This window comes from Scyliorhinus torazame, chromosome 5 (genome assembly GCF_047496885.1).
Source record: "Scyliorhinus torazame isolate Kashiwa2021f chromosome 5, sScyTor2.1, whole genome shotgun sequence".
Lineage (NCBI taxonomy): Eukaryota > Metazoa > Chordata > Chondrichthyes > Carcharhiniformes > Scyliorhinidae > Scyliorhinus > Scyliorhinus torazame.
Window position 1 is genome coordinate 134,559,452 of NC_092711.1, and position 22,719 is coordinate 134,582,170.

Sequence of the window (22,719 nt, forward strand, 5' to 3'; positions counted from 1 at the left end):
AGTGGCCATGGTAAATTGATTCTTAGGGTGGGCTCGCTGATATAGGCCTAGGTAGGGGGCTCTTTCAAAGGGTCGGTGCAGACTCGATGGGCCGATTGGCCTCCTTCTGTCCTGTAGGGATTCTGTGATTCTTTATCCTTCTCGGTGTGGACTCCCCATGTCCTTATTAAACTCTCTTTCATTCTCCATCTCTCTCTCTCTCTGCTTCAGATCCCTCTCTCTCCTTGCCATCTCTGTCCTTCGCTCTCAAATCTTTCCTCTTCTATATGCGTCTCTCTCTCTCTATCTCGATCTCCCTCATCGCTCCTCTCTGCCGCCTCCTCTTTTGTCCTTGCCTAACACCACTTCCCAAACCAAGGCTCAGGGATTCCCCCGCACGCACACATACCCTGGGGTTGGCGGGGGGGGGGCAGTTGGTCTAATTTCCCATCATGCCCTATGGGGCCCACCTTTACAGCCTCCCCTCCCCCGACAAGCTCCAGGTTACCTTCACGGACGAGGCATTGTTTGGGACAGGACGTTGCTGCCATCTATTGGTCCAATGACCACCCTGCCTCTTGTTCAAAACCAACCCCGATGTCAACATCTGACTGGATAAACGAGCTGGACTGGCACAGTGTGTCGGGGGAGGGGGGGTGGAGTGACTGACAATGTGGAGTTTTAAAATAATTTGGAGGAAGGCCGGGAGGGACGACGCGAGTAGACGATCAACAGAAGTCACGGAGAGACTCCCTCTTTAAAAGGGGTCCCTGACGGAGAGACTCCCTCTTTAAAAGGGGTCCCTGACGGAGAGACTCCCTCTTTAAAAGGGGTCCCTGACGGAGAGGTTCCCTCTTTAAAAGGGGTCCCTGACGGAGAGACTCCCTCTTTAAAAGGGGTCCCTGACGGAGAGACTCCCTCTTTAAAAGGGGTCCCTGACGGAGAGACTCTCTCTTTAAAAGGGGTCCCTGACGGAGAGACTCCCTCTTTAAAAGGGGTCCCTGACGGAGAGACTCCCTCTTTAAAAGGGGTCCCTGACGGAGAGACTCCCTCTTTAAAAGGGGTCCCTGACGGAGAGACTCCCTCTTTAAAAGGGGTCCCTGACGGAGAGACTCCCTCTTTAAAAGGGGTCCCTGACGGAGAGACTCCCTCTTTAAAAGGGGTCCCTGACGGAGAGGCTCCCTCTTTAAAAGGGGTCCCTGACGGAGAGGCTCCCTCTTTAAAAGGGGTCCCTGACGGAGAGACTCCCTCTTTAAAAGGGGTCCCTGACGGAGAGACTCCCTCTTTAAAAGGGGTCCCTGACGGAGAGACTCTCTCTTTAAAAGGGGTCCCTGACGGAGAGACTCCCTCTTTAAAAGGGGTCCCTGACGGAGAGACTCCCTCTTTAAAAGGGGTCCCTGACGGAGAGACTCCCTCTTTAAAAGGGGTCCCTGACGGAGAGACTCCCTCTTTAAAAGGGGTCCCTGACGGAGAGACTCCCTCTTTAAAAGGGGTCCCTGACGGAGAGACTCCCTCTTTAAAAGGGGTCCCTGACGGAGAGACTCCCTCTTTAAAAGGGGTCCCTGACGGAGAGACTCCCTCTTTAAAAGGGGTCCCTGACGGAGAGACTCCCTCTTTAAAAGGGGTCCCTGACGGAGAGACTCCCTCTTTAAAAGGGGTCCCTGACGGAGAGACTCCCTCTTTAAAAGGGGTCCCTGACGGAGAGACTCCCTCTTTAAAAGGGGTCCCTGACGGAGAGACTCCCTCTTAAAAAGGGTCCCTGACGGAGAGACTCCCTCTTTAAAAGGGGTCCCTGATGGAGAGACCCCCTCTTTAAAAGGGGATCCTGACGGAGAGACACCCTCTTTAAAAGGGGTCCCTGACGGAGAGGCTCCCTCTTTAAAAGGGGTCCCTGACGGAGAGACTCCCTCTTTAAAAGGGGTCCCTGACGGAGAGACTCCCTCTTTAAAAGGGGTCCCTGACGGAGAGGCTCCCTCTTTAAAAGGGGTCCCTGATGGAGAGACCCCCTCTTTAAAAGGGGATCCTGACGGAGAGACACCCTCTTTAAAAGGGGTCCCTGACGGAGAGGCTCCCTCTTTAAAAGGGGTCCCTGACGGAGAGACTCCCTCTTTAAAAGGGGTCCCTGACGGAGAGACTCCCTCTTTAAAAGGGGTCCCTGACGGAGTCTCCCTGTTTACATGGGGTCCCTGACGGAGAGACACCCTCTTTAAAAGGGGTCCCTGACGGAGAGACTCCGTCTTTAAAAGGGGTCCCTGACGGAGAGACCCCCTCTTTAAAAGGGGTCCCTGACGGAGAGACTCCCTCTTTAAAAGGGGTCCCTGACGGAGAGACTCCCTCTTTAAAAGGGGTCCCTGACGGAGAGACTCCCTCTTTAAAAGGGGTCCCTGACGGAGAGACCCCCTCTTTAAAAGGGGATCCTGACGGAGAGACACCCTCTTTAAAAGGGGTCCCTGACGGAGAGGCTCCCTCTTTAAAAGGGGTCCCTGACGGAGAGACTCCCTCTTTAAAAGGGGTCCCTGACGGAGAGACTCCCTCTTTAAAAGGGGTCCCTGACGGAGTCTCCCTGTTTACATGGGGTCCCTGACGGAGAGACACCCTCTTTAAAAGGGGTCCCTGACGGAGAGACTCCGTCTTTAAAAGGGGTCCCTGACGGAGAGACCCCCTCTTTAAAAGGGGTCCCTGACGGAGAGACTCCCTCTTTAAAAGGGGTCCCTGACGGAGAGACTCCCTCTTTAAAAGGGGTCCCTGACGGAGAGACTCCCTCTTTAAAAGGGGTCCCTGTCGGAGAGACTCCCTCTTTAAAAGGGGTCCCTGACGGAGAGACTCCCTCTTTAAAAGGGGTCCCTGTCGGAGAGACTCCCTCTTTAAAAGGGGTCCCTGACAGAGAGACTCCCTCTTTAAAAGGGGTCCCTGATTGAGAGACTCCCTCTTTAAAAGGGGTCCCAGACGGAGAGGCACCCTCTTTAAAAGGGGTCCCTGACAGAGAGACTCCCTCTTTAAAAGGGGTCCCTAACGGAGAGACTCCCTCTTTAAAAGGGGTCCCTGACGGAGAGACTCCCTCTTTCAAAGGGGTCCCTGACGGAGAGACTCCCTCTTTAAAAGGGGTCCCTGACGGAGAGACTCCCTCTTTAAAAGGGGTCCCTGACGGAGAGACTCCCTCTTTCAAAGGCGTCCCTGACGGAGAGACTCCGTCTTTAAAAGGGGTCCCTGACGGAGAGACTCCCTCTTTAAAAGGGGTCCCTGACGGAGAGACTCCCTCTTTAAAAGGGGTCCCTGACGGAGAGACCCCCTCTTTAAAAGGGGTCCCTGACGGAGAGACTCCCTCTTTAAAAGGGGTCCCTGACGGAGAGACTCCCTCTTTAAAAGGGGTCCCTGACGGAGAGACTCCCTCTTTAAAAGGGGTCCCTGACGGAGAGACTCCCTCTTTAAAAGGGGTCCCTGACGGAGAGGCTGCTTGCTGTCTAAGATGGAGAATTTAATGTGTCTTTCTTGTCTTCCAGACAATGGGTTAAATCGGATCAATTTAACCGGGTCACCCTGTACTTCAACACTAAGGCAATGGAGAAAGAGGTGAGCTGCTTGTGACCCTTTGCGACGCTATTCCCAACGGCAGCGTTTTTCCGACCCCTCACTTTCCCGCCGGGGCCAGAGGGCATCCAGCCGGCCTCTGGTACCTCACCCTGAAAGGGGCTCGCTCGACAAGTACTTGACCCCCTCACCACAAGCCGCCCCCCCCCCCTCCCCCATTGGTGAACCCCGATTCCCCTGAGGTACAGCCGAACCCAGACCCTGGCAGAACGGAGGGGGAACAGCACGGGGAGGAGACCATTCGGGCCATCACTCCCGTGCCAGCTAGGGCTGCACAAGCTTGCACCCGCTCCCCCACCCACTCACGCACTCCCTGACCCCCTCCCTGTTGTACCATGCTGCGTGCGCCATTGTAGCGTAAAGGTCCTCAGCCGAGAAACTTTGGACATGGGACTGGAACACAGCACTGCCCACAGTATGACGTATTGAATCACATGGCAATAGCGCACAGAGAACACCCTGGACGCAGGACCAAGCCTGAAGACATCAATTGATAGTTGCAGACGAAGAAGAAACAGTTTGGGCGGGATTCTCCAAAATGGAGGCAGAGTGTCCGCTCCAGCCTCCCTTCCCGGCGCCAACTGGGCGCCGTGCCAACCCGCGCATGTGCAGCGGCGCCGCGGGACCGCTCAACGCGCCGACCCCTACGCAACGTGGCGCGGGGGTTCAGGGGCTGGAGAGGCCGGCCCGCCGATCGGTGGGCCAGACCCCATCGGAGGCCCCCCCTCCCCGGGTGAAAGAGCCTCCCCCCGCCCCCCCACCCACCCCCCCCCCGACCCGCGCCGCGCCAAGCGCGCCGGCGCAAATGAAATGAAATGAAAATTGCTTATTGTCACAAGTAGGCTTCAAATGAAGTTACTGTGAAAAGCCCCTAGTCGCCACATTCCGGCGCCTGTTCGGGGAGGCCGGTACGGGAATGCCGCCGATTCGCCGCTCCTTGGAGAATCGCGCCCGTCGCGGGGCTGGGAGAGTCACCGCCCCATGGGTTTGAGCACGCATTCCAAGATCCTTGCGACATCTCAAGAGCCCGTTCGCAACAGCACCCAACCCCACTCCCGCATCGTTCCGTCCCCCCTGATCCAGCTCTTCCGTGTTTTTCCCAGTGATCCTGCCGATCCTGCCCCGAAGGCCGGGCTTGGCGCCCTCCGGCCAGGAGACGAGGGAGGGTGAAATTCTCTCAGCGACTTTACGCTGGAACCCCTTGCCCCCACTGAGCCCCGTGCATGACCCATCATTGACCCCTCGAAGGCCGGTTCCTGCCCAGCCTCCATGTTGTGGTGGGTGGTTACTGGGAAGGAGGGTAGCCCGGGTCGAGGCCTCGGGAGGGAGTGGGGGGGGCGGGGGGGGATCAAGTGCGCACCTCTATCAGTTTGGGCACCGATCCCCTCTACCCAGCTTCAGTGCCCCAATTAAGGTCCACTATGTAGTGACATTCAGGTATCAATATACAAGGGGCTGGTTTAGCACAGTGGGCTAAACAGCTGGCTTATAATGCAGAACAAGACCAGCAGCACAGTTCAATTCCCGTACCAGCCTCCCCAAACAGGCGCCGGAATGTGGCGACTAGGGGCTTTTCACAGTAACTTCACTTGAAGCCGACGTGTGACAATAAGCGATTTTCGGATTGCCGCTCTTTTTGGTTGGTTACAGAGTGTGGTCTAGAACAGTGAACAAGCAAGACATAGAATAGCTCTAGTGAGAGAAGTTAGAACTAGTTTGTCATAATAGTGGATAGTTCGATAGTTATCTGTATTGTACTTTATTTCTTTATCGTTAGTTTAGTATTGAGTAAAAGGACTCCCAGATTATGATTTTATTACTGATTAAATAGTTCACCTTTTAACAAGAAGACTATTGGTTATTTTATCATCTTGGTGGATTCAAGAGTAATATATATATACTTTAGATAAGTCATTATTTAAAATATAACACTATAAACACAGGAGCTCCCTCCCTCTCCCAACCACACCCCCCCCCCCCACCGGCTTCTCCCCAAGACCACCATCCCCCTTGTCCAAACTGGGTCTGACTCCAGTTTCGCTCCGGGTGCGACTCCAGTTTCGCTCCGGGTGCGACTCCAGTTTCGCTCCGGGTGCGACTCCAGTTTCGCTCCGGGTGCGACTCCAGTTTCGCTCCGGGTGCGACTCCAGTTTCGCTCCGGGTGCGACTCCAGTTTCGCTCCGGGTGCGACTCCAGTTTCGCTCCGGGTGCGACTCCAGTTTCGCTCCGGGTGCGACTCCAGTTTCGCTCCGGGTGCGACTCCAGTTTCGCTCCGGGTGCGACTCCAGTTTCGCTCCGGGTGCGACTCCAGTTTCGCTCCGGGTGCGACTCCAGTTTCGCTCCGGGTGCGACTCCAGTTTCGCTCCGGGTGCGACTCCAGTTTCGCTCCGGGTGCGACTCCAGTTTCGCTCCGGGTGCGACTCCAGTTTCGCTCCGGGTGCGACTCCAGTTTCGCTCCGGGTGCGACTCCAGTTTCGCTCCGGGTGCGACTCCAGTTTCGCTCCGGGTGCGACTCCAGTTTCGCTCCGGGTGCGACTCCAGTTTCGCTCCGGGTGCGACTCCAGTTTCGCTCCGGCTGCGACTCCAGTTTCGCTCCGGCTGCGACTCCAGTTTCGCTCCGGCTGCGACTCCAGTTTCGCTCCGGCTGCGACTCCAGTTTCGCTCCGGCTGCGACTCCAGTTTCGCTCCGGCTGCGACTCCAGTTTCGCTCCGGCTGCGACTCCAGTTTCGCTCCGGCTGCGACTCCAGTTTCGCTCCGGCTGCGACTCCAGTTTCGCTCCGGCTGCGACTCCAGTTTCGCTCCGGCTGCGACTCCAGTTTCGCTCCGGGTGCGACTCCAGTTTCGCTCCGGGTGCGACTCCAGTTTCGCTCCGGGTGCGACTCCAGTTTCGCTCCGGGTGCGACTCCAGTTTCGCTCCGGCTGCGACTCCAGTTTCGCTCCGGCTGCGACTCCAGTTTCGCTCCGGCTGCGACTCCAGTTTCGCTCCGGCTGCGACTCCAGTTTCGCTCCGGCTGCGACTCCAGTTTCGCTCCGGCTGCGACTCCAGTTTCGCTCCGGCTGCGACTCCAGTTTCGCTCCGGCTGCGACTCCAGTTTCGCTCCGCGTGTGACTCAGGCCTCTCTCACTAACTGTGATTCCCGTGTTCTTTGCCTCAGTACCGCACCACCCCGATCCCGGCCTTCATGTACTACACAGCCTGTGCCTGTCTCATCTTCAGCTGCAACTTCATCATCCAAGTTCTCATCTCACAAAAGTAAGTGTGGGCTGCGGGCTGGGGCTGCGAGGGCCGTGAGGGGGAAGCTGGAGGCGAGTGAGGAGAGGAGAACCGGGAGGGGAAGGGGAGGGAGGAGCGGGGGAGTGGAGCGTGTGGGGACCGAGAGGCGGGATAGGAGGGAGGGAAGTAATGGAGGGGAGGGGATTAAGGCGGAAAGTGGGGGGGGGGGGGGGGGGGGTGCGGGGCGGCGGGGGGGGGGGGGGAGTTCAGAGGATCAGATTCTGAGGGGGGGGCGTTGACAGGGTGGATGCTGAGAGGATGTTTCCCCCTCATGAGGGGATCTAGAACGGTGGGGTAGGGGCACATTTTAAAAATGAGGGGGTCCCCCATTGAGGACGGGGATGAGGAGGAATTTCTTCTCCCAGAGGGAGGCCAGTCTGTGGAATCCTCTCCCCCAGAGAAGCAGCGGAGGCTGCGGGTCACCGAATATATTCAAGGCCCGAGTCGGAGAGGGTTCCGATCGACGAGGCAGTGGGGGTTCCTGGAGGAGGTCGGGCAGTCAAGTGGAGTTGAGGCCTCGTACAATCAGTTCAGCCGTGATCTCATCGAATTGGGGCAGTGGGCTCGATGGGGGGGGCGAGGGGGGATGTAATGCCGTAACGCTGCTTCCTATTTCTCATGTGCTAGAGTGCGAAGTGATGTCCCGGACAGCCGGACGTACTGCAGCTCCCACCGCCCCCCCCCCCCCCCACCCCAAAACCACACCCCTCCCTCTCAGCCCTCTCAACTCTTCATCTTCTCTCTCTCTCTCTCACTCTCCCCCGCTAGGAACGCCGCGCTGGGAATCTCCTACGGCGTCACCTTCTTCCTCTTCCTCCTGATCCTCTTCACCTGCTTCGTTGGACATTTCTCGGTAAGGGGGTCAGGGGTCGGGAAGGGGCGGGGGTGTGTGAGGAGGTGGGGGGGGGCACGGGGGGGGGGGGTTTGTGGGAGCGGTGGGCGGAGCGCGTGTGCGTGCGGATCCCCATGGGGGGGGGGGGGGCGAGCTGGATGCACGCCGACCTTTCACCATTTTAGGTGACCTTCGGGGTGGAGCCACACGGGGGTCAAGTCAAACCAGGTTCTTAAAGCGAACCGGCGTTGTGGGGGGGGGGGGGTTGGGGGGGGGGGGGCGGGAGGGGACGACCTCAGTGCACAGGTCTTCCAGTCCCACCGGGGTGTTTGGTATTTTGGGTGCCTCTCCAGTCCAGATGATCCCCAGGGAAAGTCCCACCCAGAATTTGAGAGATTTTTGATTGACAAGGGAGAGTCGAGGACTTCCTGTGGGGACAGGCAGGAGAGTTGGAGTGGAGACCACAATCAGGTTGGCCATGTTCTGATCGAATGGCGGGGGGCATGGAGGAGGCGCGAAGGCCAGATTGGCCTACTCCTGCTCCGGGCTCGTATGATCCTATGTGGAAGTTGATAAATCAGCAGGGAGGGGGTTTACTGTCTTGTCGCAGTACTCCCAGTAACCCAGACTCCTCAGGACACAGGTTTGAATCCCACCAACGGCAGCTGGTGGAATTTAAATTAAATTAATAATACTGGAATACATGGCGCAAATCCCAGTAATGATGACCGTGACAACTATCATCGATTGTCGTTGAAAAAACCCCCATCTGGTTCACTAATGTCCCCCCTTTATGGGAAGAGAAATCTGCCGTCCTTATCCGGTCTGGCCTACATGTGACTTCAGACCCCCCCCCCCCCCCCCCCCCCCCACACACACACACACACAGCGGCGTGTTTGAATCTTAACTCTTGCTCTCTAAAATGGTCGAGCAAGCCGCACTCAATTCAAGGGGCAATTAGGGATGGGCAACAATATCCCAGGGACCCCGATATCCCAGGGAACAATCAAGGTAACACCCACAGTGCCGTCAGGGAGGGAGGTCCAGGATTGTGACCCGGCGACAGTGAAGGAACGGCCGATATATTTCCCAGTCAGGATGGTGAGTGTGGGGCTCGGAGGGGAACTTGCAGGTGGTGGAGTTCCCCATGTGTCTGCTGCCCCTTGTCCTTCTAGATGGTAGAGGTGGTGGGTTTGGAAGGTGCTGTCGAAGGAGCCTTGGTGAGTCGCTGCGGTGCATCTTGTAGATGGTACACACGCTGCTGTCGCTGTGCGTCGGTGGTGGAGGGAGTGAATGTTTGTGGATGGGGTGCCGATCAAAGCGGGTCTGCTTTGTCCAGGATGGTGTCGAGCTTCTCGAGTGTTGTCGGAGCCGCACTCACCCAGGCAAGTGGAGAGTGTCCCATCGCACTCCTGACTTGTGCCTTGTCGGTGGTGGACAGGCTTTGAGGGGAGTCAGGAGGTGAGTTACTCACCACAGGATTCCCAGCCTCTGACCTCTGACCTGGTGTGGTGGGACAAACATGGCTGTCCTTCCAAGGGGGTGGGACTGGAACAAAGGGTTTGGACGGCCGTCTTCGGTGCTGAAAGTGTCAATGATCCTGTGTTCCTCTCTGACTTCCAACAGAAATGCACCCAAAAGGGGCCCACGGGCCTACAGTGGATCTCCTCCATCTCGGCCTCGGTGAGCAACAAGCCCTGGCTACGGGTCACACTGGCTACCGTCACCATCTTCCTCGTGCTCGCCATGGCCCTCTTCAATTTTGTGAGTTGCTGTAGCCGGGGATGGGCGAGGGCGCGTACGGTGGAAAAGATCAGATTTACTCCCCAAAATGGCCACCCGTTTACCTCCACTGCGGCCGCCCAGAGTGAAAGGGTCTCTCACCAGGTTCCAGTCAATAAACTCCGAGCATTGGTTGTTGTGAAAGGGGGCGTCTTTCAACAAGATGCCAGTGGTTCTTAACATGTAATAGTCACACACACACTCTTGCACACGCACATTCTCACACTCACACTCTCTCACACACACACACACACACTCTCACACATACCCTTGCACATACTCTCTCTCTCACACACACATACTCTTCACACTCTTTCACACTCTCACGCACACTCACACTCACACTCACACTCACACTCACTCTCTCAAACACTCTCACACTCGCACTCTCTCTCACACTCACACTCTCACACACTTTCTCTCACACACACACACTCTCTCTCACGCACACACACTCTCTCTCACACAATCATACTCTTCACACTCTCTCACACTCACACACGCACACTCTCTCACACACACACACTCTCTCTCACACACACACTCTCTTTCACACACACTCTCACACTCACTCATACACACTCTCACACACTCACTCACACACACACATGCACTCTCACACTCACACACACTAACTCACAGACACGCACACTCTCACACACACTCACACGCATAGTTGTAACTGGCTGTCTCATGCACATAAACACACACACTCACATTCTCACCTCACCAACATACACTCACACAATATCACAGACAGATTTGTCACTGTCTCCCACACACACACTCACACACACACTTTCATACACACACACTCGCACACAGTCAGAGGCACAGAGAGAAAAGTGTCATAATATCCACTCATGTATATAATGAGATGCAGACAGGCAGTGATTGACACACAGGATGACCAGTAAGCACACAGCATGGTGCAGCCAATCACCAGACAGGACACCACCACTATAAAGCCAGAGGGCACTAGGTTTCCCGCTCTCTCGGGACCCAGATACTGAGACAGTCAGAGTCCACGAGCTAGCAAGTGCAAACACCCGTAGCTAGTAAGTCTGGTCAGGCTATTAAAAAGTCTCCAGCGTCGACCCACAGCTGAATATGTACAGCAGTTCTATCGTTAAATAAAACAGTGTTGGATCTTCCCCAGTGTTAGACGTCTGCTTCTAGCTTCCCTGCATCGAGTGCCGTCCACATCAAAACTACCTGGCCTCACACATTAAGAAGGTGGAGAGAGACAGAGAGAGAGTCAGAGAGACAGAGAGAGAGTCAGAGACAGAGAGAGAGACGGTGATGGAGAGAGAGTCAGAGAGACAGAGGCAGAGACAGACAGAGAGAGACGGTGATGGAGAGAGAGAGACAGAGAGAGAGTCAGAGAGAGAAGGAGATGGAGAAGCCACGCTCACAGAGTGAGGGGTTGAGAGAGAGAGAGAGCCAGGAAGTCAGAGATGGAGCGAGCAAGAGAGTGAGGGAGAGAGCAAGGGTAACAGAGAGAGAGAGAGAAGGAGAAAATCAGGGAGACACAGAGAGAGGGTTAGAGAAATGGATGCAGCGAGAGAGGGAGTGAGAAACAGAGATAGATAGAGAGAAGGACAGAGAAAGGGAACGAAAGGAGAAAGAGGGAGCGCTATGATGACAGAATGAGAAAGAAAGAGCAGGAGAAGGAGAGAGCGAAAGAGATGGAGAGAAACGGAAGAGAGAGACAAGAGTGCGGAGGGAGAAAGAATGGCAGAGACACGTGGAAAGAGGGGCCTACGTGAGAGGGTGTCGGTGAGACGGAGAGAGAGAGAGGGAGAAGGAGACAAAGAGTGTGAGAGAGCGAGGGAGAAAGAGATTGATGCAGAGATCCGAGAAAGAGACAGAAAGGTGTGCAAAGAGAATCAGAGAGGAATAGAGAGAGAGAAGGTGATGGAGAGAGAAAGAGAGAGAGAGAGAGGCATGCTGGAGGGAGAGAGAAAAGGAGAGAATCTCTCGGCAGTTGAGTCCCAGGTTAATTGCGACGCCTCCCCCAAGGCAGTCCATCTGGCCTGCATGCTCCATCAGTGGAGAACTATCGTGTTGCCATGGTGAGAAACCAGAAGGGCCTTTGGGTCCAGTGGTTCAGTCCATGGCTGAGCTTTTGAGGGCTGGAGGGTAGCTGTGGCTATAAGCCCAGTCACATTTACTGACCTGACTGGATCTAACTCACATGCCTGCTTCCCTCTTTCTTTCTCTCTCTCTCGTCTGTCTCCAGTTCTTTCTGCCGCAACCATCCAGGCCTATTCCGTGCAACAACTCGAATCACTCCTTGGTGCTCGTTGAGGACGAGAGGATCTTTGAAGCTCGACATTTCTTCACCGTCCCTGTGAGTGTTGGTTCCAAGAGCCGCGCGGGGCTTCAGGCGTTCAAATCCAGGAGTGTGCGAGCTTGACTAGGCCCCAGGTTGGTCTCATCCGGATCGTCAACCATCGCTTGACGCTTCCCCACCCCCACCCCCCCGAGAGCGGCCAACGCAAGGCCACCCGCCTTTCCGATCGGCCTCAGCCTCGTGGTTCCGTCATCGCCCTCCCATTGCGTCCGTCCTCACAGGCCCATTGGTGAGCGGAGAAAGTCTCTCTTTCCCTTCGACCCCCCAATCTCATCTCCGCTACCTTTCTCAAAGCAATTGGTCGAAAGTGTGCAAGGGAAGCGTTTGAAAAACCAAATTCCAATGCACTGCCGGAGTCTCCTTTCTTCCGGGACTTTGCTGAGTATCCTGGAGGTTAACCTATAATTCCTCGAAGCTTCCTGTGGAGGTGCTGGTGGGGGGGGGGGGGGGGGGGGGAATCGGGTTGATAACACGAGGCTTCAGATTTAATGGGCCCCTACGAGTCTGAAAGCGTCTCCGGCCTAAACTCCAACCTTCCCCACACATTCCCTGGGAGTCTGAAGAGGCCCTCGGCCTAAATTCAAGTAGGCCCAAAGGCTCCTGGGAGTCTGAATGAGTCACTGGCGTTAACTCTAACGGGCCTGGCAGACATCTCGAAGCCCAAATAGGCTTCAGGTTTCAAATCCATAAGGCCCTTAGAAGTCCGAATGGGCCCCAGCTCCAAATCACCAGGCCCCGGAGAGCCTGGAAGTGTGAATGGGCCGCTTGGCTTTCTGATGCTGTTGGTTTTCATACATTGACGTGCGATTCCCTACTTTCCTCTTTCCTCCAGTATTACATGTACTGCTGCCTCCTGGGCCTGCTTGCCTGCTCCCTGTTCTTCCGCATGAACTTTGAACTCAAGATGATCCTGTTGGTCCTGGCACTGGTCATCTACAACGTCATCTTCCTCTACACCCACTCCAGGTTGTCTGACTACTACACGTGCCACCTCTACCCAAATGCCTCCTTGGAGGGGTAAGGGATTGTCTTTACTCTGTATCTAACCCCGTGCTGTGCCTGTCCTGGGAGTGTTTGATGGGGACAGTGTAGAGGGAGCTTTACTCTGTATCTAACCCCGTGCTGTACCTGTCCTGGGAGTGTTTGATGGGGACAGTGTAGAGGGAGCTTTACTCTGTATCTAACCCCGTGCTGTACCTATCCTGGGAGTGTTTGATGGAGACAGTGTAGAGGGAGCTTTGCTCTGTATCTAACCCCGTGCTGTACCTGTCCTGGGAGTGTTTGATGGGGACAGTGTAGAGGGAGCTTTACTCTGTATCTAACTCCGTGCTGTCCCTGTCCTGGGAGTGTTTGATGGGGACAGTGCAGAGGGAGCTTTACTCTGTATCTAACCCCGTGCTGTACCTGTCCTGGGAGTGTTTGATGGGTCAGTGTAGAGGGAGATTTACTCTGGATCTAACCCCGTGCTGTACCTGTCTTGGGAGTGTTTGATGGGGACAGTGTAGAGGGAGCTGTACTCTGTATCTAACCCCGTGCTGTACCTGTCCTGGGAGTGTTTGATGGGGACAGTGTAGAGGGAGCTTTACTCTGTGTAGCGCACAAAGACTCCATGAGACGAATAGAGTGAAGTCGATGAGGCTTTATTAAGCGTGTCTGTTCCCCAGCAGCTCGATAGTAAACTGGCCTGCGGGGAAAAACACCGGCTTCTTATACTTCGCCTTCAGGGCGGAGCTTGAGGTCAACGGCCAACCAGGAACCGGGATCTGTCAGCCAATGACATTAGGGCTTCCAGTCCCACATGACCCCCAATACATACTACCACATTCACCCCTCGTCAAAAATGAACCCGGCGGGGTGATGCTTCGTATGGTGGTAAGGGTTTACAGGGCTGGTCCTGGGAGGACAAAACATTCACATGGCAATACAGTATTGGACAATTTCGTCCTGTTGCAACTATTTACAGAGGGTATAGGAAGAAAAGCAAAATGTTCTTTGAACAGTCCATCTTTGTTTTACATCGACGCCACGAGTCGGTCGGGCGGTCTGGTCGTCCGTGTCGATCGCCGCGGCCCCGACGGTGGTGGTGGTGCTTGTACCAGTGTTGTCGCCTCCAGGAGCCGTACGGTTTCAGCTGTCGGTGCAAAAGGGAGGGGGACTGATCCTCCTGGGAAGGGGGCGGTCGCGGGGTGCGGCGGTGGCAGGAAGGGGGGCGGTTGGGTTGATGGTGTCGGGGGGGTGTGCGTGGTGCCGGCGGGCGCCAGATCCCGCAGGGAGACTGTGTCCTGTTGGCCGTCGGGGTACTCCACGTAGGCGTACTGGGGGTTTGCGTGGAGGAGGTGAACCCTTTCGACCAACGGGTCCGCCTTATGTGCCCGCACATGCTTTCGGAGCAGGATGGGTCCTGGGGCCGCCAGCCAGGTCGGCAGCGACGTTCCAGGACCTCCTAGGGAAGACAAGGAGACGCTCGTGGGGCGTTTGATTAGTGCTTGTACATAATAACGACCGGATGGAATGGAGAGCGTCCGGGAGGACCTCCTGCCACCGTGAAACTGGGAGATCCCTGGAACGTAGGGCTAGTAGGACGGCCTTCCAGACCGTGCCGTTTTCCCTTTCTACTTGCCCGTTCCCCCGGGGGTTGTAGCTGGTCGTCCTGCTTGAGGCTATGCCCTTGCTGAGCAGGAACTGGCGCAGCTCGTCACTCATGAAAGAGGACCCCCTGTCGCTGTGGACGTATGCGGGGTAACCAAACAGTGTGAAGATGCTGTTCAGGGCTTTAATGACTGTGGCCGCGGTCATGTCGGAGCAGGGAATGGCAAAAGGGAAGCGGGAGTATTCGTCCACTACATTAAGAAAATATGCGTTGCGGTCGGTGGAGGGGAGGGGCCCTTTGAAATCGAGACTGAGGCTTTCAAAGGGGCGGGAAGCCTTAATCAGGTGCGCTCCATCTGGCCTGAAAAAATGCGGCTTGCATTCCGCGCAGATGTGGCAGTCCCTTGTGACTGTACGGACCTCTTCTAAAGAGTATGGGAGATTGCGGGACTTGATGAAGTGGTAAAACCGAGTGACCCCCCGGGTGGCAGAGGTCCTCGTGGAGGGTTTGGAGGCGGTCAATTTGTGTGTTGGCACATGTGCCGCGGGATAGGGCATCGGACGGCTCGTTCAGCTTTCCGGGCCGGTACAAGATCTCATAGTTGAAGGTGGAGAGCTCGATCCTCCACCTTAAGATCTTGTCATTTTTAATTTTGCCCCGCTGTGCATTATCGAACATGAAAGCTACCGACCGTTGGTCAGTGAGGAGAGTGAATCTCCTGCCGGCCAGGTAATGCCTCCAATGTCGCACAGCTTCCACTATGGCTTGGGCTTCCTTTTCCACTGAGGAGTGGCGGATTTCTGAGGCGTGGAGGGTTCGGGAGAAAAAGGCCACGGGTCTGCCCGCTTGGTTAAGGGTGGCCGCTAGAGCTACGTCGGAGGCGTCGCTCTCGACCTGGAAGGGGAGGGACTCGTCGATGGCGCGCATCGTGGCCTTTGCGATGTCCGCTTTGATGCGGCTGAAGGCCTGGCAAGCCTCTGTCGACAGAGGGAAGGTCGTGGTCTGTATTAGGGGGCGGGCCTTGTCTGCGTACTGGGGGACCCACTGGGCGTAGTACGAAAAGAACCCCAGGCAGCGTTTCAGGGCTTTTGGGCAGTGCGGGAGGGGAAATTCCATGAGAGCGCGCATACGTTCGGGGTCGGGGCCTATTATCCCATTGCGTACTATGTAGCCCAGAATGGCTAGCCGGTCGGTGCTAAAAACGCACTTGTCCTCGTTGTACGTGAGGTTCAAGGCTTTGGCGGTCTGGAGGAATTTGTGGAGGTTGGCGTCGTGGTCCTGCTGATCGTGGCCGCAGATGGTTACATTGTCGAGATACGGGAACGTGGCCCGTAACCCATGTTGATCAACCATCCGGTCCATCTCCCGTTGGAAGACCGAGACCCCGTTTGTGACGCCAAAAGGGACCCGTAGGAAATGGTATAATCGCCCGTCTGCCTCGAAGGCTGTGTACTTGCGGTCACTTGGGCGGATGGGGAGCTGATGGTAGGCGGACTTGAGGTCCACGGTGGAGAAGACTTTATACTGGGCAATCCGATTGACCATGTCGGATATGCGGGGGAGAGGGTACGCGTCTAGTTGTGTGTACCTGTTGATGGTCTGGCTATAGTCAATGACCATCCTTTGTTTCTCCCCTGTCTTCACTACTACCACCTGCGCTCTCCAGGGACTATTGCTGGCCTGGATTATGCCCTCCTTTAGTAGCCGCTGGACTTCGGACCGAATGAAGGTCCGGTCCTGGGCGCTGTACCGTCTGCTCCTAGTGGCGACGGGTTTGCAATCCGGGGTGAGGTTCGCAAACAAGGACGGGGGTTGCACCTTGAGGGTAGCGAGGCCGCAGATAGTGAGTGGGGGTATGGGGCCGCCGAATTTAAACGTAAGGCTCTGTAGATTACATTGGAAATCTAATCCCAGCAAGGTGGGGGCACAGAGTTGGGGAAGGACGTTAAGTTTGTAGTTTTTGAACTCCCTCCCCTGCACCGTTAGGGTAACTATGCAGAATCCCTGGATCTGTACGGAGTGGGATCCTGCAGCTTGGCAAATGTTTTGTGCGCTGGGATAGGTGGTCAAGGAACAGCGTCTTACTGTGTCGGGGTGTATAAAGCTTTCCGTGCTCCCGGAGTCGACTAGGCATGGCGTCTCGTGGCCGTTAATTAGGACCGTTGTCGTCGTCGTCTGGAGTGTCCGGGGCCGAGCCTGATCGAGCGTAACCGAAGCGAGCCGTGGTTGTAGTAGTGGGGTGGGGTCCGTTGTTGCCGTCCAAGATGGCGTCGGGGATGGACAAAATGGCCGCCCCCATACATCGCACGTGGCTGGGGGTCACAAGATGGCGGCGGGGGTGGACAAAATGGCTGCCCCCATGCGTCGTACAGGTCGGGGGCGGTCCAAGATGGCGGCGCCCCTCCTCCCCTCGTGGTGGTTGGGACCCAAAATGGCGGCGTCTGCGGGTCGCACAACGGCGCCCCTCCTCCCCTCGTGGTGGTTGGGACCCAAAATGGCGCCGTCTGCGGGTCGCACATGGTGTGCTGGGGAGCGCTAGGACCGCGCGGAGCTCCCTCACCGGGGACAGAGGTGGTCGGGGTCCAAGTAGGTGGCGCCGGCGGGTCAAGCGTGGGGCGCGGGACGGGGGTGAGGGTGGCGTTAGGGACGCGAAAAACCCCCTCCTCTCCGTGGAGAGTGTTGGCCGGGACCCAAAGCGGTAGCGCCGGCGGCGGGTCGTACATGGGCTGCGGGGAGGGGGGTTGGTGAGCGTAGGCGGCGTGCAGGGCTCCCAGTTCACCCGGGACCGCGGTGGTCGGGACACAGAGCGGCTGCGCCTGCGGGTCGCACATGTCGTGCTGGGGGGGTTGGGACGCATAGACTGCTTGTAGGGCTCCCTGTGGCCCCTGGACGGCGGCGACCTCGCGGGATCGGCACACCACCGCATAATGGCCCTTTTTCCCGCAGCTTTTGCAGATGGCTGCGTGGGCCGGACAGCGCTGTCGGGGGTGTTTCGCCTGGCCGCAGAAATAACAGCGGGCGCCCCCGGTGCGACTCGGCGTTTGGACTGCGCAAGCCTGTGGGGTGTCCGGGGGGGGGGGGGGTAGGGGGTTTGCCGCGACGGGTACGTACGGGGCCCAATGGCCTGCCGCGCGGTCGGGGCCGTAGGCACGGGTATTACGCGCGGCCACGTCTAGGGAGGCTGCTAGGGCCCGTGCCTCTGAGAGTCCTAGCGACTCTTTTTCTAGAAGTCTTTGGCGGATTTGGGAGGATTGCATACCTGCCACAAAAGCGTCGCGCATTAACATGTCCGTGTGTTCGTTTGCATTCACCGACGGGCAACTGCAGGCTCGTCCCAAAATCAGCAGCGCGGCGTAGAACTTGTCCATCGATTCTCTGGGACCTTGCCGTCTCGTCGCGAGCTGGTAGCGAGCGTAGATTTGGTTAACTGGGCGGACATAGAGACTTTTCAGTGCTGCGAACGCCGTCTGGAAATCTTCCGAGTCTTCGATGAGGGAGAAAATCTCCGTGCTCACCCTCGAGTGCAGGACCTGCAGTTTTTGTTCGTCTGAGACTCGGCCGGTGGTCGTTCTGAGGTAGGCCTCGAAGCAAGTCTGCCAGTGTTTGAAGGCTGCTGCTGCATTCACTGCGTGGGGGCTGATCCTCAGGCATTCCGGAATGATCCTGAGCTCCATAGTCCTTTTTAGGCACGCTTAATAAATTGTAGCGCACAAAGACTCCGTGAGACGAATAGAGTGAAGTCGATGAGGCTTTATTAAGCGTGTCTGTTCCCCAGCAGCCCGATAGTAAACTGGCCTGCGGGGGAAGGCACCGGCTTCTTATACTTCGCCTTCAGGGCGGAGCTTGAGGTCAACGGCCAACCAGGACCCGGGATCTGTCAGCCAATGACATTAGGGCTTCCAGTCCCACATGACCCCTAATACATACTACCACACGTGTCTTGGGAGTGTTTGATGGGGACAGTGTAGAGGGAGCTTTACTCTGTATCTAACCCTGTGCTGTACCTGTCCTGGGAGTGTTTGATGGGGACAGTGTAGAGGGAGCTTTACTCTGTATCTAACTCCGTGCTGTACCTGTCCTGGGAGTGTTTGATGGAGACAGTGTAGAGGGAGCTTTACTCTGTATTTAACCCCGTGCTGTACCTGTCCTGGGAGTGTTCGATGGGGACAGTGTAGAGGGAGCTTTACTCTGTATCTAACCCGTGCTGTACCTGTCCTGGGAGTGTTTGATGGGGACAGTGTAGAGGGAGCTTTACTCTGTATCTAACCCCGAGCTGTACCTGTCCTGGGAGTGTTTGATGGGGACAGTGTAGAGGGAGCTTTACTCTGTATCTAACCCTGTGCTGTACCTGTCCTGGGAGTGTTTGATGGGGACAGTGTAGAGGGAGCTTTACTCTGTATCTAACTCCGTGCTGTACCTGTCCTGGGAGTGTTTGATGGGGACCGTGTAGAGGGAGCTTTACTCTGTATTTAACCCCGTGCTGTACCTGTCCTGGGAGTGTTTGATGGGGACAGTGTAGAGGGAGCTTTACTCTGTATCTAACCCCGTGCTGTACCTGTCCCGGGAGTGTTTGATGGGGACAGTGTAGAGGGAGCTTTACTCTGTATCTAACCCCGTGCTGCACCTGTCCTGGAAATGTTTGATGGGGACAGTGTAGAGGGGAGCTTTACACTGTATCTAACCCTGTGCTGTACCTTTCCTGGGAGTGTTTGATGGGGACAGTTTCGAGGGGAGCTTTACATTGTATCTAACCCTGTCCTGTGCCTGTCCTGGGAGTGTTTGATGGGGACAGTTTCGAGGGAGCGTTACTCTGTATCTAACCCCGTGCTGTACCTGTCCTGGGAGTGTTTGGTGGGGACAGTGTAGAGGGAGCTTTACTCTGTATCTAACCCCGTGCTGTACCTGTCCTGGGAGTGTTTGATGTGGACAGTGTGGAGGGAGCTTTACTCTGTATCTAACTCCGTGCTGTACCTGTCCTGGGAGTGTTTGATGGGGACAGTGTGGAGGGAGCTTTACTCTGTATCTAACCCCGTGCTGTACCTGTCCTGGGAGTGTTTGATGGGGACAGTGTAGAGGGGAGCTTTACACTGTATCTAACCCTGTGCTGTACCTTTCCTGGGAGTGTTTGATGGGGACAGTGTAGAGGGGAGCTTTACACTGTATCTAACCCTGTCCTGTGCCTGTCCTGGGAGTGTTTGATGGGGACAGTGTAGAGGGAGCGTTACTCTGTATCTAACCCCGTGCTGTACCTGTCCCGGGAGTGTTTGATGGGGACAGTGTAGAGGGAGCTTTACTCTGTATCTAACCCCGTGCTGCACCTGTCCTGGAAATGTTTGATGGGGACAGTGTAGAGGGGAGCTTTACACTGTATCTAACCCTGTGCTGTACCTTTCCTGGGAGTGTTTGATGGGGACAGTTTCGAGGGGAGCTTTACATTGTATCTAACCCTGTCCTGTGCCTGTCCTGGGAGTGTTTGATGGGGACAGTGTAGAGGGAGCGTTACTCTGTATCTAACCCCGTGCTGTACCTGTCCTGGGAGTGTTTGGTGGGGACAGTGTAGAGGGAGCTTTACTCTGTATCTAACCCCGTGCTGTACCTGTCCTGGGAGTGTTTGATGGGGACAGTGTGGAGGGAGCTTTACTCTGTATCTAACTCCGTGCTGTACCTGTCCTGGGAGTGTTTGATGGGGACAGTGTGGAGGGAGCTTTACTCTGTATCTAACCCCGTGCTGTACCTGTCCTGGGAGTGTTTGATGGGGACAGTGTAGAGGGGAGCTTTACACTGTATCTAACCCTGTGCTGTACCTTTCCTGGGAGTGTTTGATGGGGACAGTGTAGAGGGGAGCTTTACACTGTATCTAACCCTGTCCTGTGCCTGTCCTGGGAGTGTTTGATGGGGACAGTGTAGAGGGAGCGTTACTCTGTATCTAACCCTGTGCTGTACCTGTCCTGGGAGTGTTTGATGGGGACAGTGTAGAGGGAGCTTTACTCTGTATCTAACCCCTGCTGTACCTGTCCTGGGAGTGTTTGATGGGGATAGCGTAGAGGGAGCTTTACTCTGTATCTAACCCCGTGCTGTACCTGTCCTGGGAGTGTTTGATGGGGACAGTGTAGAGGGAGCTTTACTCTGTGTCTAACCCCGTGCTGTACCTGTCCTGGGAGTGTTTGATGGGGACAGTGTAGAGGGAGCTTTACTCTGTATCTAACCCCGTGCTGTATCTGTCCTGGGAGTGTTTGATGGGGACAGTGTAGAGGGAGCTTTACTCTGTATCTAACCCCGTGCTGTACCTGTCCTGGGACTGTTTGATTGGGACAATGTAGAGGGAGCTTTACTCTGAATCTAACCCCATGCTGTACCTGTCCTGGGAGTGTTTGATGGGGACAGTGTAGAGGGAGCTTTACTCTGTATCTAACCCTGTGCTGTAGCGGTCCTGGGAGTGTTTGATGGGGACAGTGTAGAGGGAGCTTTACTCTGTATCTAACCCCGTGCTGTACCTGTCCTGGGAGTGTTTGATGGGGACAGTGTAGAGGGAGATTTACTCTGTATCTAACCCCGTGCTGTGCCTGTCCTGGGAGTGTTTGATGGGGACAGTGTAGAGGGAGCTATACTCTGTTTCTAACCTCGTGCTGTACCTGTCCTGGCAGTGTTTGATGGGGGCAGTGTAGAGGGAGCTTTACTCTGTATCTAACCCAGTGCTGTACCTGTCCTGGGAGTGTTTGACGGGGACAGTGTAGAGGGAGCTTTACTCTGTATCTAACCCCGTGCTCTACCTGTCCTGGGAGTGTTTGATGGGGGCAGTGTAGAGGGAGCTTTACTCTGTATCTAACCCCGTGCTGTCCCTGTCCTGGGAGTGTTTGACGGGGACAGTGTAGAGGGAGCTTTACTCTGTATCTAACCCCGTGCTATACCAGTCCTGGGAGTGTTGATGGGGACAGTGTAGAGGGAGCTTTACTCTGTATCGATCCCTGTGCTGTGCCTGTCCTGGGAGTGTTTGATGGGGACAGTGTAGAGGGAGCATTACTCTGTATCTAACCCCGTGCTGTACCTGTCCTGGGAGTGTCTGGTGGGGACAGTGTCGAGGGAGCTTTACTCGGTATCTAACCCCGTGCTGTAACTGTCCTGGGAGTGTTTGATGGGGACAGTGGAGAGGGAACTTTACTCTGTATCTAACCCCGTGCTGCACCTGTGTTGGGAGTGTTTGATGGGGACAGTGTAGAGGGAGCTTTACTCTGTATCTAACCCCGTGCTGTCCCTGTCCTGGGAGTGTTTGATGGAGACAGTGTAGAGGGAGCTTTACTCTGTATCTAACCCCGTGCTGTACCTGTCCTGGGAGTGTATTCTGGGGAGAGTGTGGAGGGAGCTTTACTCTGTATCTAACCCCGTGCTGTACCTGTCCCGGGAGTGTTTGCTGGGGAGAGTGTGGAGGGAGCTTTACTCTGTATCTAACCCCATGCTGTACCTGTCCTGGGAGTGTTTGATGGGGACAGTGTAGAGGGAGCTTTACTCTGTATCTAACCCTGTGCTGTAGCGGTCCTGGGAGTGTTTCATGGGAACAGTGTAGAGGGAGCTTTACTCTGTATCTAACCCCGTGCTGTACCTGTCCTGGGAGTGTTTGATGGGGACAGTGTAGAGGGAGCGTTACTCTGTATCTAACCCCGTGCTGTACCTGTCCTGGGAGTGTTTGGTGGGGACAGTGTCGAGGGAGCTTTACTCTGTATCTAACCCCGTGCTGTACCTGTCCTGGGAGTGTTTGATGGAGACAGTGGAGAGGGAACTTTACTCTGTATCTAACCCCGTGCTGTACCTGTCCTGGGAGTGTTTGATGGGGACAGTGTAGAGGGAGCTTTACTCTGTGTCTAACCCCGTGCTGTACCTGTCCTGGGAGTGTTTGATGGGGACAGTGGAGAGGGAACTTTACTCTGTATCTAACCCCGTGCTGTACCTGTCCTGGGAGTGATTGATGGGGACAGTGTAGAGGAAGCTTTACTCTGTATCTAACCCCGTGCTGTACCAGTCCTGGGAGTGTTTGATGGGGACAGTGTATAGGGAGTTTACTCTGTATCTAACCCCATGCTGTACCTGTCCTGGGAGTGTTTGATGGGGACAGTGTAGAGGGAGCTTTACTCTGTATCTAACCCCGTGCTGTACCTGTCCTGGGAGTGTTTGATGTGGACAGTGTATAGGGAGTTTACTCTGTATCTAACCCCGTGCTGTACCTGTCCTGGGAGTGTTTGATGGGGACAGTGTCGAGGGAGCTTTACTCTGTATCTAACCCCGTGCTGTACCTGTCCTGGGAGTGTTTGATGGGGACAGTGC

General features: G+C 55.7%; 1 protein-coding gene across 1 annotated transcript in view; it reads left to right on the top strand.

Annotated features, from left to right (window-relative positions):
- The window catches only part of LOC140419821 (adenylate cyclase type 2-like), a 170,278-nt gene that overhangs the window by 120,919 nt on the left and 26,640 nt on the right, over nt 1-22,719 (top strand). Inside the window, exons 14-19 of the mRNA XM_072503843.1 lie at nt 3,480-3,549; nt 6,724-6,821; nt 7,611-7,695; nt 9,302-9,439; nt 11,700-11,810; nt 12,646-12,830. Coding sequence (XP_072359944.1) covers nt 3,480-3,549; nt 6,724-6,821; nt 7,611-7,695; nt 9,302-9,439; nt 11,700-11,810; nt 12,646-12,830 — 687 coding nt within the window. The remainder of the gene's footprint in view (nt 1-3,479; nt 3,550-6,723; nt 6,822-7,610; nt 7,696-9,301; nt 9,440-11,699; nt 11,811-12,645; nt 12,831-22,719) is intronic.